A 25,210-nucleotide genomic window follows, 5' to 3' on the forward strand; every position below is an offset into this window, starting at 1 on the left:
GCATTCCCGTTATGAGAGCCATCCCACAAGGTTTCGCTTATGCCCATTAGGTTCTAATCACCATCAGTTAATCTCACTTCTGGTACATCCTGTTCATTTCCCACACACCTTCATTTGTACATAGATGCCTAAGTACACTCACAGGCCTTCCTGGACATTTTAAAATCCATGTACTTCAAACATTTTCCAATTAAAGAAAATAAATAAGCACATCATAGATATAGTCTCTCTCGCCCCCTCCCTTCCTTTTTTCTTTCTTTTCTTTTTTGCATTAAGCATAAGATCTCTGACATGCCAAGTCAGTTTTGACTCAGGAGATACCAGTCTTCTTTAATGGAAACTGTGAATTTTTTTTTTTTAAATTTTCTCTCTTTCTATCACTCATGTGTGTTTATCTGTCTTGTCTTCTCCCTTCCAAACATGGAAACCTGGCAGTGTTTATTTCAAGTAGGGTGTTATTGAAAGACAGATGCTTGTAGGGACTGCTCAGGCCTCACACCTGGAATGTTAAAAAGCTTTCAGGCAGATCTGTTCTGTCGAGCAATGTAATGTCCCTTTCTGTAGAGGAGGGGGTTTCGGGAGGGAACTGGAACCCCTCAGGGGAGCTCCCCTTCTGGACCCCCACGTGGTCACACACCAGTTCTGCCCATACCTGCAGACAGCTTCCAGGATCTCTTCACATCCATGAAATGGTTTGCTCTGACCAGCAAGCCCAGGAAACCCCTTCCTCCACCATCGAGACAGCCCTTTTCCAACTGCAGCCATCTTCACCTTTACCTTTCAAATATCCTGTCTTGAAGACACCACCGTTTCTTCTCTTAGTCCCGTCTTCCCAGTAGCATCCTGTATTAGAATCATTGTTTTGCCTGACCACTCTGTTTTCAACAGCCTGCAGAGGGGCACCCTTCTTGGTATCAAGGGCCTTCTCTTTTGCATGCCTCCTCTTTCCAGAATATTCCAGTTTGGTGTGAGGTTAAACTGTGCAAAATACTGTTTGAAAGAAAGGAGAAAAAGAGAAAGGAACTTGTCAAAATGCATTTGTTAGATCACGTTTTAAATGAAGTACAATTGAAGGTAGTTTTTGTCCAAAGAAAGGAAAAACCCCTGCAAATCCGCTGAGCTCCCGGAGAGCGCGCCTCCTTTGTCGCTGTGCTGACATTGAAGTGTAATTTTTCATGGTTATTTGGACTGGAAAATGGGGGGGAAAGGGAGAGATGGGTCTGCGATTATTTCCCATAAATGACAACACAATCACATCACGCTCCGCTACAAACATGCTCAGGGAATTTGCCTTTTTTACATTTCATGTGTGAAAGTAACAGCAACAATCATGGCTCTGTAGAAATCCAAGGGACTAATCCCTGCTGAATTCAGTTTACTTCAGAGTTCTGGGACGTAGCTGGCTTTCTTATTTCGCGTGGATTCCGAGGCCATTTCAGGGTTGGGTTTGTATTTCACAAACTGGAACTCACACCTTTCAGTTTTTTTTTTTTTTTTTAAATCTTCCTGTGAATAGCCACCAGGCGAGTCAGCGACATATTTAGTTCCGTTGTGCTTTGTCGCCGCACATCTGCTTTTATCCTTTCTGGATTTCTGCAGGGGGCAGCCCAGGTGCTTTTGCTGAGAACACAGATAAATGGAACTTGTCGCAATACTGGCGTTAGGCGTTTCCTCCCTTTTCTCCTCTCTTGACCCCCACCCACCCCCTTAATTCTAGTGTGGTTTTGACAAACTGTTCAAATGACCAAGTGGCCTTGCCTGGGAGAGGAAAAATGGCAGGACTCATCCCTCGCCACACAATAGCAGCATTTTTCACTCCACGCTCTGGCGTTCTGTGCTGTTCCTGCAGGAGGGACAGCTCAGGGAGGCGACATTTTCTCTGGGAGGCCTCAGCCGCTTTGGACCCATAACATGCTCCCTCCTGTCCGTGCTCCAGTCGGAGGTGAAGTTAAGTACAAAAGCAAATGGAGGGGACCCCCCTGTCCCTGGCTGACATCCTCGGGGCGCTGGACCTCACTTTACCCAGCAGGGGCTGGACGCGCAGGCTGCAGCTCGGCCCAGCTTCCCAGGCTGCCTCTGGCCGCACAATCCCCATTTTTCTTGTTTCTGTAAACAGTGGCGAGATCTTCAAATATACAAAAGCATAAATGGTCTCTATTCCCCAATTAGTCATTTTTAATAATACCCAGACTTGCCTGCAAAGTGTTGATTTCTACTGCCCGATGCCAAAAGTCAGGGTCAAGGAGGTGGGGGACAGGAAAGAAGGTCGGGTGTGGGGGTGGTGAGGAGGCCGAATTCCTTCAGTGTCGGGCTGTCCTGTGAAGCCTGCCCCAGAGGCCCCTTGGAGGCTGGCAGGCCTCCACCAGAGACCTCTCAGGCTCCGGCCAGAAACACCAGCCAGGCCCCAGGTGTGTTCGGTAAATGAGCACCTGGTGCTACAAGGAACCTCGTGGTCAAATGATCGCTTCAAGGGTCCACACGGAAAGGTGCTCTGTGCCAGAGGAAGGGTGTGTCTGATCTTTTCCATGTCCCCTGGTTCCCCTCCTGCCTATGTCCTGGCAAGTTTTGATGGGCTGAAATCTGTTTATAAATGTCATCTTTGAGAAAGAAGGTGGTTTTGTTTAAACAACTGGTTAGGAGCTTGGCCAATCTGACCGATTTTTAAGCCACCAGGGTGGGGAAATGACCTGTAGGAGCACCGTGTGGAGTCCCGAGGAAAGCAGCCAGGCCACAGCACCTGTGGAGGGGGACCAGCAGCGGCTGCTCCCTGGCTCTGTCCCTTAGACTCAGTGGGAGAGGTCCTATCAAGGGGAGATGGCAGGCGGCAGGGGGCCACTGTACCTCTCATCCACATGGAAAACCCACTTTGACTGAAGGCCTGGTGCTCTTTTGGCACACTGCAGTTTTGACTTCTTGTTGAAAGAGAAATGACATCTTACCCCAAGAAGGTGGGAAACCTTACACTCCTGATGAATAAATGAAGGTGCTGGCTGCAGAGCCCTGTCTGTCCTGCCGCCCTGACACCTGCCCTCGCCTTCCCACATCAGGGGTCCTGCCGGGTCTACCACAGTTGTGTCTCACCGCAGCCCACACATCGGTGTCGATGTGCATCCCAGGCCCATCTTCTTCTGACTTGGCGTCTTCCTTGATGAGTCTGTACCCTGCTAAGAAGTAGAAAGCAGATTGGACAAAGTTGGTCAGCAATTAAAACAATGTTCAGGGCTTGTCCACGTGGGTGGTTTTGTAAATGGCCTGTTCTGTGTGCTGCAGTGAGAGCGTGTTGTCTTTACTGAGATGCCAGGTAGAAGGCGTGTGATGAGAGCAGTTTGTATCATGGTAAGCAGGCCACCTTGATTTTTTTTGAAGGGAGCCTTCTTAGAGCTGGGGTGTTGTCACCCCATAAACCGAATCACCGGAAGTTCCCTCTCAGGCAGCTTCCAGTCAGATTGCCAGGCCTGGAATGATACTGCAGAATAAAACCTGGGAACAGACATTAGAGAAGATGCTGTTGGCGAAGCTGCTGGTGGTTTGTTACCTTCAGGAAGTGGGTGCAAATGTGCAGTTAGGACACAGCCCTTGATTCCTGGAGAGTCACTGACTGGTAGGACCTTGGATCATCATGCAGTGAGATCCCACTTGCAAAATGTCCCAGAGGGTGAGTGGCCCACACCCGTGGGTATAGCCACTATTGTCACTACCACTACCTCTTCCTCTCTGGCATGAAGAGAGAAGATGGGACTAGAATTAAAACTGGAAACATGAGGGTTGTCTTTCTGTCACCATTGCCAGTCACATCCTGTTCCAAGTTTCTATTGGAGCAGAATCTTAGTGCCCTGGATTTTATTTGAATCAAGTGGTGTAAGCCCTAATAGTCATCTTCTCTGTCGTAGAATTGGATCTGACCTCTGTTTGCAAAATAAAGCATACATACCCTGTAGAGTACCTGCAGCCAGGAGAGGTTTCCCCTTGACAGTGAATCACCAAGAGACCTGGACCCGCCATGTTCTGCCCTCACCTTCCAGTTGTGCCAGCCAAGGCTGAAAGAGCGCAGCTGACTGGCCAGGGCATATAGTGAGTCTCAGAGTCCTGTACCTTCACAGGAGGTGCAGGAACAAGAGGACAAAGCACAGTCCCAAGTCCCTCTCTACCACCACAGAGACACCAGCAAACGCCACTTGTAGCCACCACCCTCTGTGTCACTCCTGATGGCCAGAGTGTGCTGAGCCTTTCCCGCCTGCCTCCGTGGTCGCCCTTGGGTTAATTAGGTTGAAAACAGAGAAAGGAAAAGCTTTAACCCTATCTTCAAAGTAAGCAGATTGGTTATTTTGTTTTTCAAAGAAGAGGGTCCTATATACAATTAAAACTTGTTTCTGGTAAACCTCATTCCAGGAAGGATGAGCTTTTAACAAAAGGCCTTTGACAGCTGCAGGCTATTTCATTTTTTTTAATGCCGAATGAAAAATCAATACATTTTTCTGGGTTATACATATTCAGAACAGGCCTGATATTTCCATTAGAATGGAAAGTGGGTGTCTGTGCACATCTCGCCTGTCAGAGCTGCACCACCGCATTTTCCAAGCCACTGCTAAATATTTCAAACCTGATTTGATTGTGGTTCATGACAGCTAATGTTTCTCAGCTCTTGAGCCTGCCGACAGGCAAACGCACTCCCCCCAACCCCGCTCCCCCCAAAGAAAAAGGAAAGAACAATTTCATTCTTCGGGGATCACAGATTGGTGCATTATTTAAGTAACATGTTCGTGTGAGAGCGTTGGGTACCGACACCCTGATTCTTAGGAGAATTTCCAAATTTCTATCACATCTAGGCACCGTGGGGGCTTTGTCAGGTTTGAATTAATCTACATTATCCTGTTAAGAGTGAGGAACAGAGGGACTAGTCTTAATCATTGATTGACTCCCCTTTCTTTCAAGCCTGTAAGCGATTTGTAAAGTACCCTCAATGGACACGTCACTCGGCCCCCGTCATTTGGGGAAGCAGTACCTTTTTTTAACAACTAGAACATTTTCATGAGTGACAATTTGGGGAGCGTATGTTGTGGGTGGAATGCTGACTTCGTGATGATCCCACTTCTATTTTTGGCTCCTGCCTTGTGCTCCTTCCACAAACCAATTTCCAGGTTGTTCATAAAATGGTTACAAATCCCCACAGGGTTGCCAGTTGGCGCATGCACCTCCTTTGGGAGCAGACTTCACCACAAATGGGGGAGTCATACTGTCACCTTTACCAAGATGCTAACTATGAGGTGTGTGAAGAGAACAGTTTGCATTTGTGGTGAGCAAAACCACCTCGATTGAAGGGGGATTTTCTGGGACGATGGTCTCATCCTCCTGAAAAGTGAAACCGCCTTGGGAATCTCCCCCTTCTAGAATATACTCCTCTGTTGGGATTCTTCCACCGGGGCTCTGCCTTTACCATGAGTGACAGGAGCAGGCCAGGTTTGGATCAGCCCTAGGAAGTGCTGCCTGGGAGTTGTAAGGAGGAGGCTGGGAGGGAAATAGATTTTTAGAGGCCTCAGTCACAGTTCTACATGGAAGTGAAGGCAGAAGGGAGACCTGGAGGCCTCTCTGTTTTTTAAGATTTGCTTCCATTTCCTTTTCATATGTACAGTGAGGAGTGGGTGCCCTCACTTGGGGGCTACATGGGGCACAGGCATCCCAGTGGGCCTCTGCAGTGTCTTAGAGGCACCTTTTCTGGTGCCTAAAAGAGACCTGACCAGGACATGGGGTGCTCTGGGCCTGCTGCCTCCTGCCAAGAACCAGGTGACACTGAGGAGTAGTCACCCAGGTCCTGGCCACACCCTTGAGAAAGCATTCCTGGGCTGCTCGGATTGGGGTCTGAAATCTTATGAAATGCTTCCATCTTCCAGGGAAGACAGTTTTGGTGTGTCTGTTTCAACCTTGAAAATGGTCCCGTGGCTATTGTGTGTTCTGAGTGTAAGCCTCAGTCCAAGTCCTCACTTGTTCCCACCATCTGCCTGCACCTGGTATTTCAGGGGTGGAAACGTGCAGCTTCTGTAGTGACCCCAACCAGTGGTCACTGACTTCACGTGGGGAAAATGCAATCAGTGGCCTGGGGGGGAAAACTTCCCCTCCATTCTGGGTTCTGCCAGCAAGTGTGTGTCCAACAGATCCCTAAAAGGAACAAGGGCTAGATGGCAGCCCCAGGAGTTGGCGTATGGACTCAGCTCTCTGCAGAGTGGTTGCCGATCCGCCCTGGCTCCCACGTTTCCAGGGACAGGACCCCATGCCTTTCCTTTGGGTGCCTGAGACCTGGCTCTTGGTGGGGGGCCTCTGGCTTTACACTTTTGGGGACCAGTGAAACACATCCTGTCTGCAAAGCACTGTGGGCCTGAGCTGTCTGGACAAATTCGTAGTTTGTATCCCTGCTTTTTAATCATTTCTCTACCTTTATTGGTATTCAGAGCTCACAGTTTTCCGGTTACCGTCAGCCTGGGCTTTCATCCATTTTAAAGAGCCTTTTTCCTTCTCGTTGTTGATGATGATGGTATAAAGACAGATGGTGTAACTGCTTATGAATGTCCTATTTTATTTCTCCAGGACCAGACAGTTCACTTGGAGACGTAGATTATTTCCACATGCGCAGGTTAGGCGGCCCAGACTTGCCTGCCTCCTGCAGCCAGCTGCCCTCCCGGCCTTGCCATGCGGAGGGCGACACCTGTAGGTGCCAGGTGGAACTGCAGGGAAGCTCTGGCTTGGCTGAATGAGACCTGGTTTTTAGCTGGGTTGAGGGACACGGACTGATTCCCTGTAGAAGGAGCCTGCTTGTCCAGAAGTTTCTTAATCATTTTTTCTTCCACCTCACATGTAATAACAGTCTTTCAGTGAATGAGTCACAAATGATAACAGTCAATCCAGGAACCTTAGAAGAAGGAAAGAGAGAGAGAGAGAGAGAAGCAAAATCAGCTCCTGAAATAACCTCTTTAGTTCTTTCCTCTCATTGAAACATGGCTGCCTTCATTTTCTGCTCACAGTAGGGCACCAAGGGGAGACGGCCCAGGCCCAGGTGGGCCTGCCAAACGCTGGCTCCAGGAGTGCTCGCCAAGTGCCACCCAGTCTCCTTGCCCTTGCTTCAAAGATCTGTTCATTCTTTACAGTCTCTGTCTTTGGATAGATTCATCCTGGGGTCAGTGCCAGGTGACAGTGAGTTTTTAATTCTGCTCCAGCAACTGAAGGCCACATAATGCGCAGGAGCAAGGCACTGGCCTTGGAGATTGACTGCCCAATAGGTAAACTCCTTCCCTCCTCTGCTGAGAAGCGCCTTCAGATATTGTCACCACATCGGGGCATTGTCAGTTTGCAGGTGTCAGACTCTCTGTCTAAGGTGATACTGTGTGTGTACTAGAGGGGCGAGACCACCGAGCCATCTCTTTGCCTAATCAAATTTGATCGATGTATCCGTACTACAGATTCTGTGTACCACAGCATGTATTGGAACAAATGAGTATATTTTGAGATCTAACTAAATTTGGGTAGACCCAATTTAATGATATTGCTTAACTGAAGAGCTACTTAAAGATGCATTTTGTAATTATAGATTTGAATTGTTTTGTCAAAAGCCTAAAAAATGTGCATGAAACATCTTGCCCAGACACATTTGAGATGGTGCAGGTACCATGCCTGGTAACTTTCTTGCTGTTACTCTACTAACACCTACATGTTTTTTCTACTGAATGATGTATGATGTTACATAGGACTGTATATATGATTAACTTCAAGCCACCATTGTATGATTTTTCTCTGAACTAAAGTTAAGGTGAAGAGGCTTGACTTTAACTTCACTATGAATGAGACAAAAACAGAGACATAGAAATCACATGTGGAACTCTGAATTGGAGTTGAAAATGAGCAGTGGCTTATTTCGTCTGTATTTGCCACAACTGCCTCACAAACCCCTTAATGTTAGTAATGAAAGAAGAACATTCCCTGATCCCTTGTTCATGTTCCCAATCATTGGACCTCCATCATCTTTCTGGAAGAATTAGGAAAATATGATTCTAAAATGATGCTTTCTTCTTTGATTGTTTTAGAAACCCTTTGAGGTCAATTGACTTTTACCTCTTTTACTTCACTTTGTGGGATAAAATTCAGAGGCAGTATTATGGAGGGTCAGAGGGTGTAACACCTATGTTATTTAAAAGTGGAGCTGGAATTGGAGAGCTCTGTGGTGGAATCAGCCAGACTCTCATGTAGGGTTCCCTGTTCCTAATGGGTCTGGTCTGGTGCCAGCCTGGGTTGATAGAGAGGGCACCTCTGCTCTGTACCGGAGAGGTGTGCTCTTCAGAGTCTCCTGATAATCTCATCAATATGAAAATGGTTTTTCACCTTGGTTTGTCTGCTTTCTTCATTCATCTAGCCCATTCTTACTGAATACAGGATTTAGATGATGATCCATGGGGCCAGGAGAACATAGAGAAGTGTCTCACTTTCTTTTCCTCAGCATCTAAAGAATCTTTTCTTCTTCCCCACTTGGGATGATGGCATTTTACTTCATAATTAACCTAGTTTTGAAAATGGCTATTCTTCTACCTTTGCTATAACACTGTGATGAGTCAAAGAGGCATTTCTTGGATTAGCTTTAAGCCAGTAGTGCGGAAAGAGTGGAATGATTTCAAAAGGAGAGTGTGTGAGTTTGTTACAGACTTTTATCCCTTTGCCTCTCCTCACTGACCACGGCATGCCCACAGATGCCATTACGATTTCTGGAAACCAATCATTGATATTCTGTGACTCTTCAGAACCTGAACAACTGCAAAAAAAAAAAAATTTCCCATCACAGTCAGTCACTGCATGCCCATGGCCCATGAAAGGCCCCATGAGTTGGCCTGGTCTAGTCCAATACCAGGATGTTCTGGGGATGGAGGTAGGTAAAGTGAACAGTTTTAAGTTTGGGGGGTTTTTTCCCATTTTCAAGTCTAGTCTACTTTCATATGACTTCAGGCCTGAGCTGAGTTACTGCATCAGTTTTTCAATTGGAAATTCTCAAGTGAGGCATCCAGAATCTCTGAAAATGCCTAGAGACCATGCCTGGAGCAAACCACAGCCTCATACCAACTGCATCCCCAGGCCCCAGTAAATCCTTAGCAAGGTTGTCCTCTGAGGGGCCTTGGGAAGAGGGTAAGGACAGAATCATTGGCTTGGTGTTTCGTAGTTGGCAGCTCCTTGGAATGGGGGCTGAGTCCTTCCTCTTCTTTCCATGTTTGAATCCTTGACAGTTTTGTTTTTCTCCTTTTTCAGAAGAAGCCATTGAAGATGTTGAAGGACCCAGTGAAACGGCTGCTGATCCAGAGGAGCTTGCTAAAGACCAAGAGAGTGGAGGCGAGAAAGACCAGAACAAGTGGACAGGTAGCACGTGCGGCTGCCCTTAAGCCTCTGGGATTCCGCCCCTGGAAGCACGGGGCTGTCGGGGAGTGGGTGCATCTTTAATCTGCCCGGGAAAACTGTGTTGGCCCTGGAAGAGAGGAGGGGGACTTCGTTTTGCTTTTTAGAGTGGTCACTTTCAATTCCCTTTAGTAAATTATATTAAAGAATTTTAAAGTTTTTAAATGTCTGGGGGGATGCAGCAGAGGTTGTTGAGTGGCACTTGATCTGGTCACCCCCATTCTCAGCCTCCGGGTTCTCTGAGGGAGTCGGCAGTGAAGGTTGGCCTTGCCTGGACACAGCCTCCAGGCTCTTGGTGTCCCTCCCCAGCCCCACCCTCAGGGCCAGCACCCGCATGCTGGAGTCCCACCTCAGGGGAGATAGTCAGTGCAGCCAGGAAGGACATCTGACCAAAAGCAGAAGAAACTGAAGAAGCCAAGACAGGAAGTGCTATTTCTGGAAAAACTGGTGCTGCGAGAGGAGGAACAGCCATTTCTCAGGATGATAAGATTTCGGCATTGAGGGAAGAAAGAGCTGAGACTATGAAGAAAAGCTCAGGTTTTTCAAGAAGGAGCAAAGTCATTTTTGAGAAGACTTACTGGACAGATACGTCTCCCAGACGCCACTGCAATAATAAAAGCAAATGATACCACAAGCTACAATTATTTTACTTGGTCAGCCCAATTCTCACTACCATTGTTGTTATTATAATGCCTTGATTTTTTTTTTTTTTTTGAGAACATATTTACCTTTTAGAGTCTATTGGTTGGGCTTTTTGTTACTTTTCTCAGCAAAACTGTTCTTAAATCATGCTCGGTGCGGCCTTCACTATTTGAACAAGATACAGAATCTTGGAGAGAGGCCAGGGGAGGGCAGTGAAAGTGACTGAAGGCTGAGAAATACTGCCTCTGAGAAGAGGCTAAAGAAACTGGGGCCATTCAGCTTAGGAAAGAAAAATCCAAGAGGCAGTGGCATGACTTCCAAATATTGGGAAGGACCCAGCAGATGCGGCCACAAACGCTGTCCTGTGTTTCCTGGGAGATAGGAACTGGCCATCATGGGGGCTGAGTGAATGGACGGAGCGCTGGGCAGACTTTACCATCCATGCTGCTCAGCGTCTATTTCAACCTATGCTCAGAGGAGTCCATCGCTGAGGGGTGGACTCAGACTCCCAGGGCAGGAGGACAGGATGCACATTTGTGCCCAAAGACCCCCTGGTTAGGAGAGCTTCCTCCTGTATGCTTTGCCTGGACCAAGATCCTAGTTTCTGCTGCAGTATTCAGGGAAGATCTAACACGTGGTTCCAATGGCAATCAGACATGTCTATCTACAGGAGGCAAGGGAGAGGATTTCACTAACATTGTTTGAAGACTGGGTGACCTTCTGGGCCATCTGTTTGTCATCACGATTTGGACTCTTGCTTTCTAATCCAGGCTCTGCCACTTCCTAGCTGTGTGACCTTGCTTAAGGTCCCTTAACCTTGCTGTGCCTGTTTCTTCACATGAGGTGGGATTTTAAGAAGTACCCATGATACAGAACTGCCGTGAGGATTATTGGAATGAGGGGAGGTTAGAACAGTGCCCAGCATGGAGTAAGCTGTCTAAGGAGTTTGTTTGTTTAATCATTTAGTTAAATAAGATGAGGAAAGGTAGTGGCAGTTTCTCATAGGGTTCTCCCATTGGAATGTCTGGTAGCATGTGGCTTCTGGGAATTTCATTGAGAAGCTAGCAGGAGCAACATACACGCAAGGATTTAGTGGGATCATGCTAATGGTATTTGGTACATATTTCCTGTATGCAGATGACACTAGGAAAACAATAAAAAGTGGTCCTGCTTGCAGAGCTCCTACTGGGTGCAACAGCCTGAGCCAGCAACTTTGAATATGCTGCTCAAATTCTTAGAACCAGTGTAGGACAGGGTTTGTTGAGGGCCCTTCAATTAAATTTTTTTTTTTTAGTTGTGGATGGACAAAATATATTTATTTATTTATTTATTTTTATGTGGTGCTGAGGATCAAACCCAGTGCCTCACACATGCAAGGCAGCTACAGCCTCAGCCCTCAATTAAATCTTGTTCACATGTTTATAATTCCATAGAAGCATGTCTTTATACTCCTGTGCCAGTGGACAAGCTAGGCCATTGGGATACTCTAAAAAGATGCAAAATGAGCACCATAGAAATGAATGTCCTTGATAAGGCCCCACTCTCTCATGCATTCATTCAGGCGATAGGTCGACTTAACCTTTACCTCCAAAAGACAGAACAAATATGAATGAATGAATAACTCAGAGGTGCACCTTGCCAGATGCACAGTAGTACAGAGAGAAGGGAAAATTCTTTCCCGACTCCTGCAAATGATCCTCTTTTGACCCGAAGCATAATTTTGTCTATAGCGTCTGAGTGTGTAATGACAGGCTTTATTAAGGTACTTGGGCCAATTTGATCTTGGAATCGATATAGGTGCCAGCAACTCTTCTGAGCTTTCTTTTGGATCCTTAGTATTTTATAAAAAAAAAAATCTACGTTTGTTCCATTTACTCCCTAAATTGAGCCGTTCCTACCTGATTAAACGTGTCGGGGAGCACTTCCTCCTGGCAAATAAATAAATAGTGATTTCACAATTTGTCCTGTTGATTAGTGGCTGCTCGTGATGCAGATTAATAATATTTCAAATAGGTCTGGATAATTGGCATTTTCTCAGCTATTGATTATGTAGTTTTGGGGGTTTGCTCAGGAATGGATAATCTTTATCAAAAATTTTTAGTTATTTATTTTTGTATTGAAGTAGGACTCCGGATCTCCTCTTTGGGTGCCCTTCTTCCATATTCTTTTACTTGGATGTGAGGTCTTTTTTACCTTGGATGGCAGCGAGACAGGCAAGATAGTGATCTGACTCCCAGCAGGGTCGATTCCATGATCAGGGACCGAGTCCCTACCCTAAACAGGGCACTAGACAGAGTTCCAGTGAACACAAATTCTAATCAGCAAGATGATAGGCCTCACCTTCAGGAACCCTGCCTGTCTTAAGAACAGGATTAATACAGGTCAGTGCTGTCCAACAGAACTTCCTGTGCCAATAGAAATGGTCTGCATCTGAGTGGAATAATACGGTAGCCATTGGCCACATGTGGCTATTGAGCACTTAAAGTGTGACTAGAACACCAAATTTTTAATTTTATTTAATTTTAATGAATTTGGATTTAAATAGCCACACATGTACAGCTATAGTTACTCAAAAGAAACAAACCTGACCCTGAACGCGGGCCTTGCAGGGATGAGGTTGCAGGTATCATAAAGGCTGCGGTCAGTTCGGAACCTATGCGAGGCCCGGTTAGAGGGCTTCGCTCCTGTCCTTCCTGGCAGGCAAGCCACAAAGGCGCTCACAGGTGCTGCTTCCCACAGCCCCGGGGCCAGGGCTAGTTGCTTATCCTAGTGGGCCGTCATTTTCTGATATGCCTTGGTGTGAGACGAAGTTGGGGAGCCCTGCTTCATACACATTACCTCGTTTGATTCCCACCCTGACCCATGTACTCAATGTTATAAATAACCACCCTCTCACTCCTACCATTTTGTAGACAAGAAAACAGCCCCGGAGAGCTAGAGCAAGTTGCCCAAAGGTGTACAAATGGGCTCGGGTTTGCATGTTGCTTTGCTGCTTACTTGATCTCAGACAGCTGAGGCTCTCACCAGTGGGCCCACGGCCTCTGATCATTTTCTCTAATTTTCTATCTTGTTGTAGCATAAGGAGTTGTGAGCTGAGAGCAGGATAGGCAGCGCCCTGTGAGTTCACAGTGAACTGGGTTGGCAGCCAGCAATAGGCCTTGTAAAGAGCCAGTGTCCTGCTCAGTCTCAAAGCAGGTTAGCGATGTGGAAAGAACTGTGTGGATCTGGAGTCAGGGAACCGCCAGATAACAAGTGAGCTTGGTTGAGGGACCTCGCCTCTAGAAGCCCTGGGTGTCTCATCTGTGAAATGTGGACAGGTGAGAGTCACCAGCCTCAGCCATCTGTGGGTTCCATGATGGTAAGCGGTGGCACATATACAAGCCCCTGTGAGACAAGGGTCACCTCTAGTCAAGGCAAGGGCAAAGCTCTCTCATGGGCAAATGGCGGGGGGGGGGCGCGGGGGCACAGGAAGGTTCTTGGAAGCCAAGCCTCCTCCCTAATGCATAGCCATTTCCACGGTCCAACTTTGTGGTTTCTCTCTTGAAACATGAAAATGACCCCTTGTTGTCTTTACCAGAGTGGATTTCAATGTGTGTGTTCTAGATTAAAGAGCCCCCAGTGTCAACCACTGAACAATGATTAATGTAATGATTAGCCTATCAATCATTAATTGCTGTAAATTAAGTGATATACAATTAATGTGATGCTTTATCACTAATAATTAGGGGAAAAAATTGAACTCTTGGCAAAGAATCATAGCAAGATGGTTATTTAAATGCTGTAACTGCCACAGTGCACCATGGCTGGGTGTAGTTAAGGGAATTTGAGACGGGATGACTAGGGTTCTTGGTGCTTTAAAAAAGAGGGGGATGGGCGGAGCCCTAGCTCACCTTAAAATGACACCATGATAATGCTTCAGAAATCCCTGGTGTTTTTGTAAAACTTGCAGTAGGAATTGTAGTCTGTTTTTTTCTGGAGGAAGGGCCTGAAGGGATTTTACTTTATTATTATATTTTTTAAATCCATGATGCTCACCTAGCACAGAGCAATTAGTGCAACGGAGCGTCCCCGATTGGAATCCATGGAAGATCCCTATTACAGGCGGTATTAATGGGCTGGCGAGGTCCGGGCGACTGTGAGGGGAAAGTGTGTTTATGGAACACGGTGCTGGCAGGCATGATTCCAATTGGGTTTGACATGTTTAACATAAATGTATAGTGTACGGCTCTTGCTGCATATGAATAATTCCTGCAGACCCGCTGCCTTTCTAATTACTGAGGTTGAAAAAAAGCAGGTCAGGCACATCCTGGTGGAAATCTATTACCAGCCCTCCCCTTACTCTCCCTGTTGTTTACAGCTTTGTATAAATAGAGATGCCATTGTCCGGGGAACCTAGTACCTGAAATGTAATCTGTGACACAGAATGTGAAGGGGCTGAAAAAAATTCTACCCCCCCCCTCTCTTTCTCTCTCTCTCTCCTTTTTTTAAATCTTTAATTAGGTCCATAAGGACAAAAGAAGTTATGTGCTAAGAGGAAGCATTTATGTATTAGAAAAGCACTGGGCTAGTAGGAGTCAGAAACCCTGGGTTCAAGGTTTGATTCTGCCACTGACATTACCTGCATGAACTTAGGTTTCTGGACCTCAGTTTCAAATCTGTAAAATGGTAGGTTGCACTAAATGGGTCTTATGGTTCTGGAACTCCATGAATAGATGTAAGTGGAAGTACTAAAGAGTACTGCAAACCTTGAAAAATACTAATTACTGAAGTCAGAACACTGGTCACTGAAAGATTTCCCTAGTCTGTGGCTAATTAATATGGCATGGCTCAGAGGGCTCCTTGGAGGTCAGAAGCACCAAGTCCTGCTCTCACCTGGCTCTGTGTTATTGGGACTCATCAGATCTGGTGTGATGTGAACATCAATGGCAGAGTCCTTGACATCTCACATGGGTGCCTTTGGGCGGCACCCACATTACCAGTCTGGTGTAGCTAGAGCCCAGGCCACTCACCACCTTTTTGAAGAGGTCTTCAAAAACCCTTTTGGCCTAATTACTATTCTTCTGGCACTTGGCTCCATTTCCCTACTCACCCGGAAGTCAGTCTGTCTTTGCAGTGGGATGCACATGAGGGAATTCTGGGAGTCTCACTTGCGTGGCCCCGTTGTAGCTCACATTCCTGCCAGTGGGAACCATTTTTGGTTTTAGGTTTTCACAGATGGGAATTGTGTGGCTGTGTCAGCTTTCCCAGAGTCCACTTGTCCCCCTCCCCCCACCCTTTTTTTCCAGGCCACTTTCAGTATAATTTGGCTGCTTAAAGTCACTGCAGGCAGAATTCTGTCTCACAATTGAAAACAAATCATGAACTATTTTTATGTTGGGAAGCAAAAATAGATACAGGGTGTGGTATATATCTGGACTTGCCTGAATTCCAGTAATTCAAAGGCCTTGGCTTTGAGAATTCATATTGTTAAGTCACAGAAGAGAGAGGGGCCACATAAGTTGAACAAATACATTTTGTTCAGATATTCAAACATGGAAGGAACTCACTTTCTAGAAGAGGTGTCACATAATCATGGCATATGTTGTGAGAATTATCATCAAGGTATAGATAAAGGACAGTAAAAATATAAATCAAGAAGCTTATCATTGTTCATCACTATAGATTTGCACAGAATTCTTACAAAGTGGCCATGTTAATCTTTCCTGCTTTGTCCCAGGTCTAGCTTTTGCACATGTTATTAGAATCATCATGACTTAAAAAACATCTTAACACCTATCTTGGGTGGGGGCATAAGAACACTTCCCTTAGGCTCCCCTATTCTTGGGTCCAATGTTATCTTTATTTTGCAGGCTAGAGAACTAAGACTCATGTTAGGGTCTCCTGGATGTCATCAGACCCCAATTTGCTTGGTCAGAGATACAGTCTCCACATCATAAAGCTAAAGAACATATAGCAAATCACTTTGTCTGACTGTATAAAGATTGGAGGAGGAGAACTTAAAAATCCTGTGCTTTTCTAATTATCAAACAGAACTGTCAGCTGTTTGTGGTCAGGGGCTATGTGACATTCATTGATTTTTATAATCTCTAGCACCTGGCAAGTGCTTAAGATCTGTTTGGTTGTTTCGTTAGCAAACAGTTGGTAAAATAGCATCAGATAAATACTTTTGAGATCAAATTATTCAAATTTCTGCTTGGTGGACCTCAAATCCATGGGTTAGTAGGATTGTTCCATGTTGCTGTGCAGAAAAGGAATATTGGGAGTGTTTATCCTAAAAGCCCAGGTCTCTCCCATTCACTCTGCGGTTTTATGGCCTTATGGACTTGCATTATTTCCCAGCTACTTCTAAAAATGAAACCATAGCAACAAATGCTGGCGTTTTCACCTCGCGCAGGCTCAGTGGCAGGCTTCATGTGCCGCTCCCTCACTGGCCTCGGGAAACCGCAGGAGTAGATACTGTCATCCCATTGACAGGTGAGGAGACCAAAAGCTCAAACTCTAGGTACACAGCCAGGATCTAAACCACCATGTGACCAGCAGGCACAAGCCCTGTGCTTCATTCCTTAGCAAAGACAACGGGCACCTTCACCTTAAGGGAACTCAGCCGTTTCAGTGATGAGCACAGCTCCTGAGGAGGTCCTTAAGGCGACTGGAGCTGTCTCCCACCCTTTGCGCAAATCACTTCTTGGCTTTTGGAGCACTGTGAGCGAGTGGAGCGTGGAGCCTCCACGGAGACTGAGAGAAGCATCAATGTAAACATCACTGTCTCCAGCGCACAAAATACCGAGAGAAGCCGTTTGCCATCTTCTTGGTGTTTTAAACCTTGGGGGGAGAGTGGAGGATTATTCCCACTGGCAAGCCTCATAGGGGCCCGAGTGATACCTTTCTTTTCTAAGCACAGATTCTCACCCTATCCTGGCAAACCTGGACTAGCAAAAAGAAGCCCTTGACCATTCCCTCCATCTATCACCATGCTGGACACATCCCCAAATTGTCTGTGTTTATTTATGCAAGTTTGGTTTCACTCTTAAAACTTACTATTTTAGGAAGATAGGTTAGGAATGGAGAAAAAGCCAGAAGAGTATTGTTATATCCCAAACTGGCTATGATGTATTGGGGCTCAGGGATCCTAATTTACCTAATTAGTATTTGATTTGCTGGGGACCAAATGATCTTTAATTTTGACCTAGGCTCCTCAGGTCTGGCAACACCTCTGGTTTCCATCTCTTAAACCTCTGGGCCGTTTCCTCTGTCAGTCGAAGGGACTCCAAGGTTCCCTCCTGCTCTGGCTCTCTCCAAGTCTTTGGCCATCACAGTTCTGTCACAAAGCCAGAGGGCAGCATGATAAGTGCAGTCCCAGTGGGTCCTCCGACCACGGGCACAGCTGCCGCTGGCACATGTGCACAGCTCAGGAGGCTATGCCAGAGAAGACGGGGTTCTTTGGGGGAACTGACAAGAAGCCAGAAGGCAGGCAGCCTGCTGAATCTTTATCCGGTCCCCAACTTCTGGCCTGAGCTGGGCTCACGGTGGCCGGGTCCAGCAGTTATTAAAAGACCAACTGCTAGTGTTGGTCTGAACAAAGTGAGGGCTCTGTTCTGACAGGTGGTTCATTCACAGACCTGACCTAGAGGGAGCTGGGATCTGGAACTGAAATGCACCGTGTCCTTTTGGGAGCTCACATCAGTGTAGTTAAGCAGCCTCATGCATATTTCAGCAAGGAATTAGTGCAACAGATTGATGCCTTTGAGCTAGCACCTAGTACTGTTTTCTCCTCAGTGATGACGAGCAAGCACCAGCACTCACTGGTCAGCGTGGCCCACCATTCCCCACTCAAGGCTTCCAGAGCCCGGGAGAGCAGTGTTTACAACATGGCGCCTGAACCCCGCTCTCACAGGGCTTCCTTCCACACGCAGGCCCTGGGGCCGACCTGTGTGCATCTTCTAGACTGAAGCAAAGGCACAGTATGCTGGTGTGGTGCACAGGTGCCTAGACCTGGGAAGCTGGCACTAAAAAGAGACTTCTTTGTGTGAGATAGAAAGACCCCACAGATGCCTGCCTTCTTCTCATAGGAGTTCTCCAGGACACTGGAAAGAATGAGGCTTCAGTGATTCCACTGCTAACAGAACACATGGAGGTCATTCTTTCTGAGTTTTCAGCTTTGAAATATGTCTTCATTTATTTTAGGATAAACAGGTTCCTTGAGGCACAGAATATTTCATCTTCTCCTTTGGCCTAAGAGGAAAATCACTTGAGACCACACCTCGCTTTCCTCCCTGGGTTTAGATGAGAATGTCTATCATCTATATTATCAGAATCATTTGGAAGTGGACTGGTAGATCTTCTAATGCTGTGGGGTCCCCTCAGTGGATTCTAGTTAATCACAAAGCGAAGTGGCTCCCCCAGTCATGGAAAGCTTTGGCTCTGACAGCTGTTCTCAGAGTGTGGTCCCTGGAACATCAGCATTACCTGGGGACTTAGTGGAAATGCAGATGCTCTGGGGAGAGGCCTGCACTCAGGGTGAATGAGCCTCCAGGGTGTTCTGATTTGTTGAAGTTTGGGAACCTCGGGGCTGCCACTTCAGTGACAAGTGTGAGGTCTTGGGATCTATTTTTTTTTTTTTTTCAACTGGACAGCAAGAGCTGAGCCCCGGTTGACTGAGAGAGATACTGAGCTTCCCTCAAAGATGGGGCCAGGGCCTGGCAGAGGCCCAGCCCTGAGTCTGTGCAGATGTACTCCTGGATGGTAGGATTGGGGTGGGAGGGAGGAATGGCCAGAACAACAGGGTCTCAGTGAGGAGAGATTGGAGACTGGGACATCTTTAATTCTTAGATAGGATAATAAGTAATACCTGGGTGGTGGGTGCATGTTCCCTCTCTGTACCTTGCAACTTCTTGTGAAGCTATAATTATTTTCAAATAAAAAATAAACTAATACCAACATGAAGAGCCGCTGGATTTTCAGGTGCTGACCTATCTCATTCACATTTGTGTTGGAGGAGAAAAATAGCATTTCCCTGAGTGACAGTTACACCCATCTGTGGTGTAACTTGACTTTTCTTTGAAATCCTTTTTAGAAACAAAATCCAAATGGATGACACCTGTGTGTCCTGGGGTACCTGTGTAGGCATATTCTGCTACTTTTGGGGCAGGTGTTTGTGCTTCTGTAAAAGCAGCAATAGCTTGCAATTCCATGCCTGAGACTGGAACTGTGTTTTGAGGAGAAGTTCTGAGTTTGACTAGGCTGGACTCTGGACAGGGAAAGGAAGCCCTAAGTTCTTTTTCGCCGCATCACAGAGACCACTCTGTGGTGGGTGTTCCAATGCCTTCCTCTGCTTCACCTGAAGCTCCAATTCCTTTCTGGGAACATCTGCCTATTGGAGGCAGAATGAGACCATGCATGTTTGGAGTTGGTGGCACATGCCTGAAATCCCAGCCCCTGGGGAGGCTGAGGCAGAAGGATTGCAAGCTCGAGGCCAGCCTCAACAACCTAGCAAGGCCCCGTCTCAAAAGCAAACAAGCAAATAAATAAAGACCCAGTTGGCAGCAAAGCAGAACCTTTCAAGGAACTATCATTCCCTACGTTAGGGGAAGACAAAAGTTTAGCCAGCACTCTGGCCACTTATCAAGTGCAGCAGCTCCATAGAAGATGAGAGGAAGAAAGCCCAGCCTGTCCTCTGGGGAAGGAGTTGCGAGCAGATGCCAAGATTAGCTCCACTTTCACTGCAGGACGAAGATCGCAAAGTCCAGAAGGTCTGATGACCTTCTGAAAACACTGTTTCTGCTGTGGAGAGGGAGTCCGAGGTCCCTGAGAAGTGGAAGGAGACATGCTATGAGGAAAGAGCACACTGCGCTCTGATTTCATTATACTCACGAGCAGAGTGACCATTTCCAGATCTGTGCCTGGGGTCCTGGGGTGGTCGCCCAACTCCAACACTGAGTGTGGAGGTGTGTGAAATTGCTCCCTCTCCGTCAATGGAGATATGAAGGATTGCTGTAAATGTCTGGGGCAGGTGGCAAGCTGGTTTACGGAATGCAAGGCGGTGAGAACCCCTGGCTTACGGAAAGTAGCATGAATTAATAATCATTTAATTGGCTCCTCCATTATGTTGCTGGTTTGGGAGATGGAAGTTTAGATGAAGGGCTGTCAGCAGGGCTGTAGCTGAGAGTCTGATGGTTGAGAAGTGGGGGTGGTGGCTGCCTCTGGACTCTGCACAAGGATCAGATGCCAGGCAGCGTCCCAGGCCCTCTCCAGTGGCTGATCTCAAGACCCCAAAAGGAAGAGGATTCAGCACTTTGGTGAAAACCACCTGCAAGTGCCACTGTACCACCAAGAGAGGCAATGAGAAGAAACTTCCCAACAGCGGGCAGCTCTGTTCCTGCCCAGATTCTCTGGACATCAGGGCCTGACCTGCAGAACAGAGAGCTCACCATGCCAGCAGCCCCACCATGTTGAGTGGTGAGAAGATAAATTCTGCTCAAGAAACACAGAAACTAGACGCAGCAGCACTGTCGTGTTCTTGGAGGACAGGCGGGTCCCCAGGCTGATGACAGGGGGCTGAAAGCTGGATGCGCTCAAGTTCTGTTTTTTCTCGTCATTTCCAGTTTTTCTTCAGGCTTGTCATGAGGCAGCAACTCGGTGCCTTGCCTGGTTTCAGAGTCATACAGCCAATGTCACCAGAGGAGAAATGAGGCATGTTTGGGAATCAAGGTCACTGGAGTTGCATATACAACTCTTTGAAGTCTTCTGTGGCCAAAGTCTCCGTGACTCCGATTTGGAAGAGAAGACGGGGATTGGGTGAGACTGTGTTCTGGGAAGAGTGATGTGAGCAGATGAGACCATAGGTGACGTGAGGTTTAAATGCTGCGTTTCTCCCATACGTGACCACTTCATCAGCAGATGGATGATACTTCCCTCACCTACTCTTTAAAGCAAGTCATTTCCTAAATGAAGTTTTTCCAGCCTTGTTTTAATTATCCTCTGGGATTAGAACATTATAGAACCATTTCTTGCAAAGGGCCAGCAAAACTTGCCTGAGTTCATGTGAGCCCTCTTCGCCGCTCTTCCTCCTAGTACGAGAGGAGGGATACCTTTTTAAATAATTATTTTAGAGGTTAAATACTCCCCAAATATGATAAAGTCAAAGGATATCTGAAGATAGATGCCTCCAAGCATAAATAATTTTTCTCCCTATGGAAACCATTTATTAATGACCACATTTCCCTTTGAAATGTTGTTTTTATTTGTCTGTTTTTGTCCAAAACGTAGAGGAACTTGAGATAATAAAATGGAGAATCATGAATCAGGTCTCCCTCTTTCAATATTTGTCTTTGCTAGTTTCCTTTCTCCCAGTTGAACAGTACAGTACCTCTTAGCCCTTTGCCCAAAAGCCAATTTGAATTTTCTGAACTCCAGAGTAGAGACAACCAGCTGTTTCTGTTCAAGCCAGGTGGGCCAACAGCACCTCCTAACAAGATGACCATGTGCTTTTTAACTCCTGAGAAAATCGGTGTAGCAAGGAACCACGGCCAGCACTCTGTTAAATTTCAGTAGGAATTTTGACCCAACATTTCCCTTGTCACAACATCCGTTTACCTTGCCCGACAGAGTGTGTCATCTACACTGCACTACTCGTGATTCCTTGCCACGTTTTGATCCCTTTTGAAATGCCAGGATCCCAGCGTGTCGCCTGTGGAAGATTCATTGCGATTTAACACATATTTTCATATGACATAACTGCCAAAGTGAGAAAATTTGCTTTAACCAGCAAAGTAAAAAAAAAAATATACCACCTGATGTTTTGCACAGTATGGATCCAAATATCAACTTTTTTATGGACAGCTGAATTTAAATGCTAAACCATTTAATTATAATATTAGGGATAATATAACTACATAACAGACTTTAAAAATGGCCCAAGATGCTCTCACCTAAAGATATTTTCTTCTAGTTTCTTCCTAATATCTATTTTTTTTACATAGTGGTGATATAATTCCAACTTTATCTTCTTTTCTGATTTACATTTTCAATGATTTTTTCCATATTGATTCAGAGCTAGAAATTTTTAATGTCCTCTAATATGCATTATAATGGCTATACCATGCCCTGCTGTAAGGTATGTAGATTGCTGCCAATTTACTTTATCATTATTATAACAGCCACAGGTAGTAACCCTTCACATTGTTTGGTTTTCTCATTGATGGTATAAACCAGAGATTTCAGGCACTGACCGTTTGAACCATGTCCTGTCTCTGGAGCACATCTATTTCCTTTGCACTGATGTTACATCATGGCAGACTCAGAGTGACCAGTAATTGATTTTTTAATGGTGTTTTCTATATTGTGACATCTCTTTTAGAGTTTAAGTTCAAGTTTAGAAAAGTCTTCAAAGCAGAAAACTACAGTACTTTCTCTTGATATTCTTTCGGCCTCATTTCCTTATGCCTAGGACATATGCTAGTGACAGAAATGAAGCAGAAATTGATTTTGAGACTCAGGTCCTTTTGAAGTTGTTCAGAGAGAAGCTTGAGAAAACCTCGGGTTGTGGCCTGCAATAAACCCTCAGCTAACACATTGATGGGGAGTTCCTGTCACTCAGAAGTAGGACAAAGTTTCCCCTTCAGGACTTGATGTTTTCGTGTCTGAGGTCCAGGTAGGGAGGAGACTGTGTTAGCTGTGCTTAACCTAACTCCCAGTCTCAGTTCCCACAGCCTCTAGGAAACAGGTTGTGTCTGAGTGGTTATAAACTTGCTTGTAAGAATGGTCTTGCTTTGTCTCTAGAGGAGCTAGTGAGCTGGTGGCTCGTGTCCACTTCCAGGCAGAGTCCATCTAACAAGGACGCAGTTGTCTCGGAGAGAAAGGAGATTAAACCCAAAGTTTGTGCACCAGCAGGTACAGTATTTCACATTACAGCAGAGCTGTTGTGTTACTGGGAATAAAGAGGAATGAGTGAGCGAGTACTGATTTTATTTTTTAAAATACTTTATAATGGCTCTTTAGCTCAAGCTCACAAAAGAAGCTTTAGAATTCCAGAGCAGTGTGAGTTTGAAAAAAAAAAAAAAAAGAAGAAGAAGGTAATAAAGGTTCCCCTCTCCATGCAGGGGGAAAGAATAGTGGCTTCTGAAACCGGAATGCTCACCTCTGCAACCCCGCTACAATGCACGCGTTCAGCATTGAAGGAGGAGGATGGACTCTTTGGTCCTACGAGGAAACTAATGCCACACTGGGTTCCTGTGTTTGCTTTTCAGCTCCAAGAGAGTGAGATGAGTTGGGTGGTCTCAGCCTCGGCGCCCATTCATTCTCACTGCTGAGCAGCTACACAGTCAACTCAGTCCATGGTGGGGTGACAGGCAGGTGGAGGTCTTGATACAGCGATGTCGTGGTCCTGTAAACGTTGGTGTAGTTTGGGGCCAGAGAGACTAACAGAAACACTGGGATGGGTGTCAGAACGGAGCCTGGATTTTGGTTTGCCTCTGAAGGGGAGGAGAAGCAGGTAGTAGCCCTTCCCCACTATAAGTACTGAGCCCAAAATCTAATGGTGTGAAATAGGGAAGGTGAGGGGACAACAGGGACAAATAATCATCTAAAGACTGTGCCATTTGATGCCTTCACTCACCCCATCTTTAGAGTGTATTTGAAGAATTACTATTTAGACAATATCCACTAAGCAAAAATAAAAATGATGGAGAATAAGGAACCCTCTGGGGACAGAGGGAGCTTGAGTTCCTGAAACATTACCCTGAGGTCATGGAAGTGTCCGGGCAGGGGCTCATGGTGTTGCAAGGTCTAAAACCTGCAGTGCAAGATTCCGTAGGATCAGGTCTGACAGGGGCCAGGAGATGGGAAGCGGGCCATGGGGGAACTGGTCTAGAATGTTACAGCACCTAGTTAATCAGCAGCCAGTCCATCACATTAAATATCCCGCCGTCATGTATTACCTTTCAAGTGAAAATGAATAACTCCCATTAAGAGCAAAATGGGTTTGAAGTCGATTCGAGACAGATTAAAGTACTGTTATGAATCTGTGTTGGGAGGAGGAGGGGGTCTATGTGTAATATGCTTGTCCTTGTACTTTTTAAATAATAGATGTCCTACAAACTTATGGATACCAGATTACCAAGATACTGAGGTTAAAGGTCATAAGATGTGCATTCTGGGAAGAACATCAACTTCCTGGAATATTTCCTGTATTTGACAATTTTTTTTTTCAAAATAATTTTGTGGCCTTATGATTTGAATGAATAAAATTGATTTTCTAAAGTTGTTTATTAAAGTATACATCTACAATGACAGTTCCTTGGTGTCCATGGAAGAACAAATTTCAAAATTGAATATAAAGTGAAAATACATGCTAGAGAACTAGACAGGGTGGGGAAGAAAGCAGTTTTACTGTGGAGTAAAAATTAGGCTAGCTGGTGACCTAAATGCTGAGTCACAGTATTTTTTGATGACAGCTGTGGGTATATGTATCTTCTCCCAACCATTTTTTGGGATTTTTTTCCCTTATTGCTTTATGCAAAATTCTAAAAAATGGAGTTCCATGTCCAAAACAAGTGAAAGAGCTTATCCCTCAGATGCTAGCCAGGCTTTAGAATGACCAAAGCCAGCCATGTTGGAATGTGTGTTACACTGGAGGAGACGTGCTTATCCTGATTAGACCCTTAGCCCAGCTGTTTTCTCATCAAAATCTTCCGGGTTCCTTTCTACACTCCAGAGAGCTCCTTCTGCCAACACATCCATACCCACTGTTTGCTAATCAAACCTCATGCGCCTCTCTTCATTCACTGGTGTTTTGATTTTCGGGGTGGTGGGACAGGAGGGGCACAGAGGCCTGATTGTGCCAGCAGATAGGACACCCATTCCCTTTCCACCCCTCCTGAGCAGCCTCTTATATCTGACACATTGACCTGTTTATAACTTGGATAAACTCCCTGCCTAGTTCCACTCCCCAGTTTTTTCTTATCCAAGAGCAAACTGCTGGACCCAGATTTGATTTCTTCCTACATATTAGTATCCAGATATCCACTGAACCCTTCTCAGATTATAATTTATCAGCACATAAATTTATAATTTATGTGCTATGTTGTGGCTCCAGGAGGAGGAATGTCTAGTTTCTTGCATCTCTGAAGCAGTGTGTCTGGTACTCAAGTTG

At 45.9% G+C, this 25,210-nt stretch overlaps 1 protein-coding gene across 2 annotated transcripts in view; it reads left to right on the top strand.

Moving 5' to 3' along the window:
* Nucleotides 1–25,210, top strand: part of Zfhx3 (zinc finger homeobox 3) — a 241,039-nt gene that overhangs the window by 188,866 nt on the left and 26,963 nt on the right. For both annotated transcript variants that reach the window (XM_076839379.2, XM_076839378.2), the window contains exon 5: nucleotides 9,277–9,384. In XM_076839379.2, coding sequence (XP_076695494.2) covers nucleotides 9,277–9,384 — 108 coding nt within the window. The remainder of the gene's footprint in view (nucleotides 1–9,276; nucleotides 9,385–25,210) is intronic.

The sequence above is a fragment of the Callospermophilus lateralis genome, chromosome 18 (genome assembly GCF_048772815.1).
Source record: "Callospermophilus lateralis isolate mCalLat2 chromosome 18, mCalLat2.hap1, whole genome shotgun sequence".
NCBI lineage: Eukaryota > Metazoa > Chordata > Mammalia > Rodentia > Sciuridae > Callospermophilus > Callospermophilus lateralis.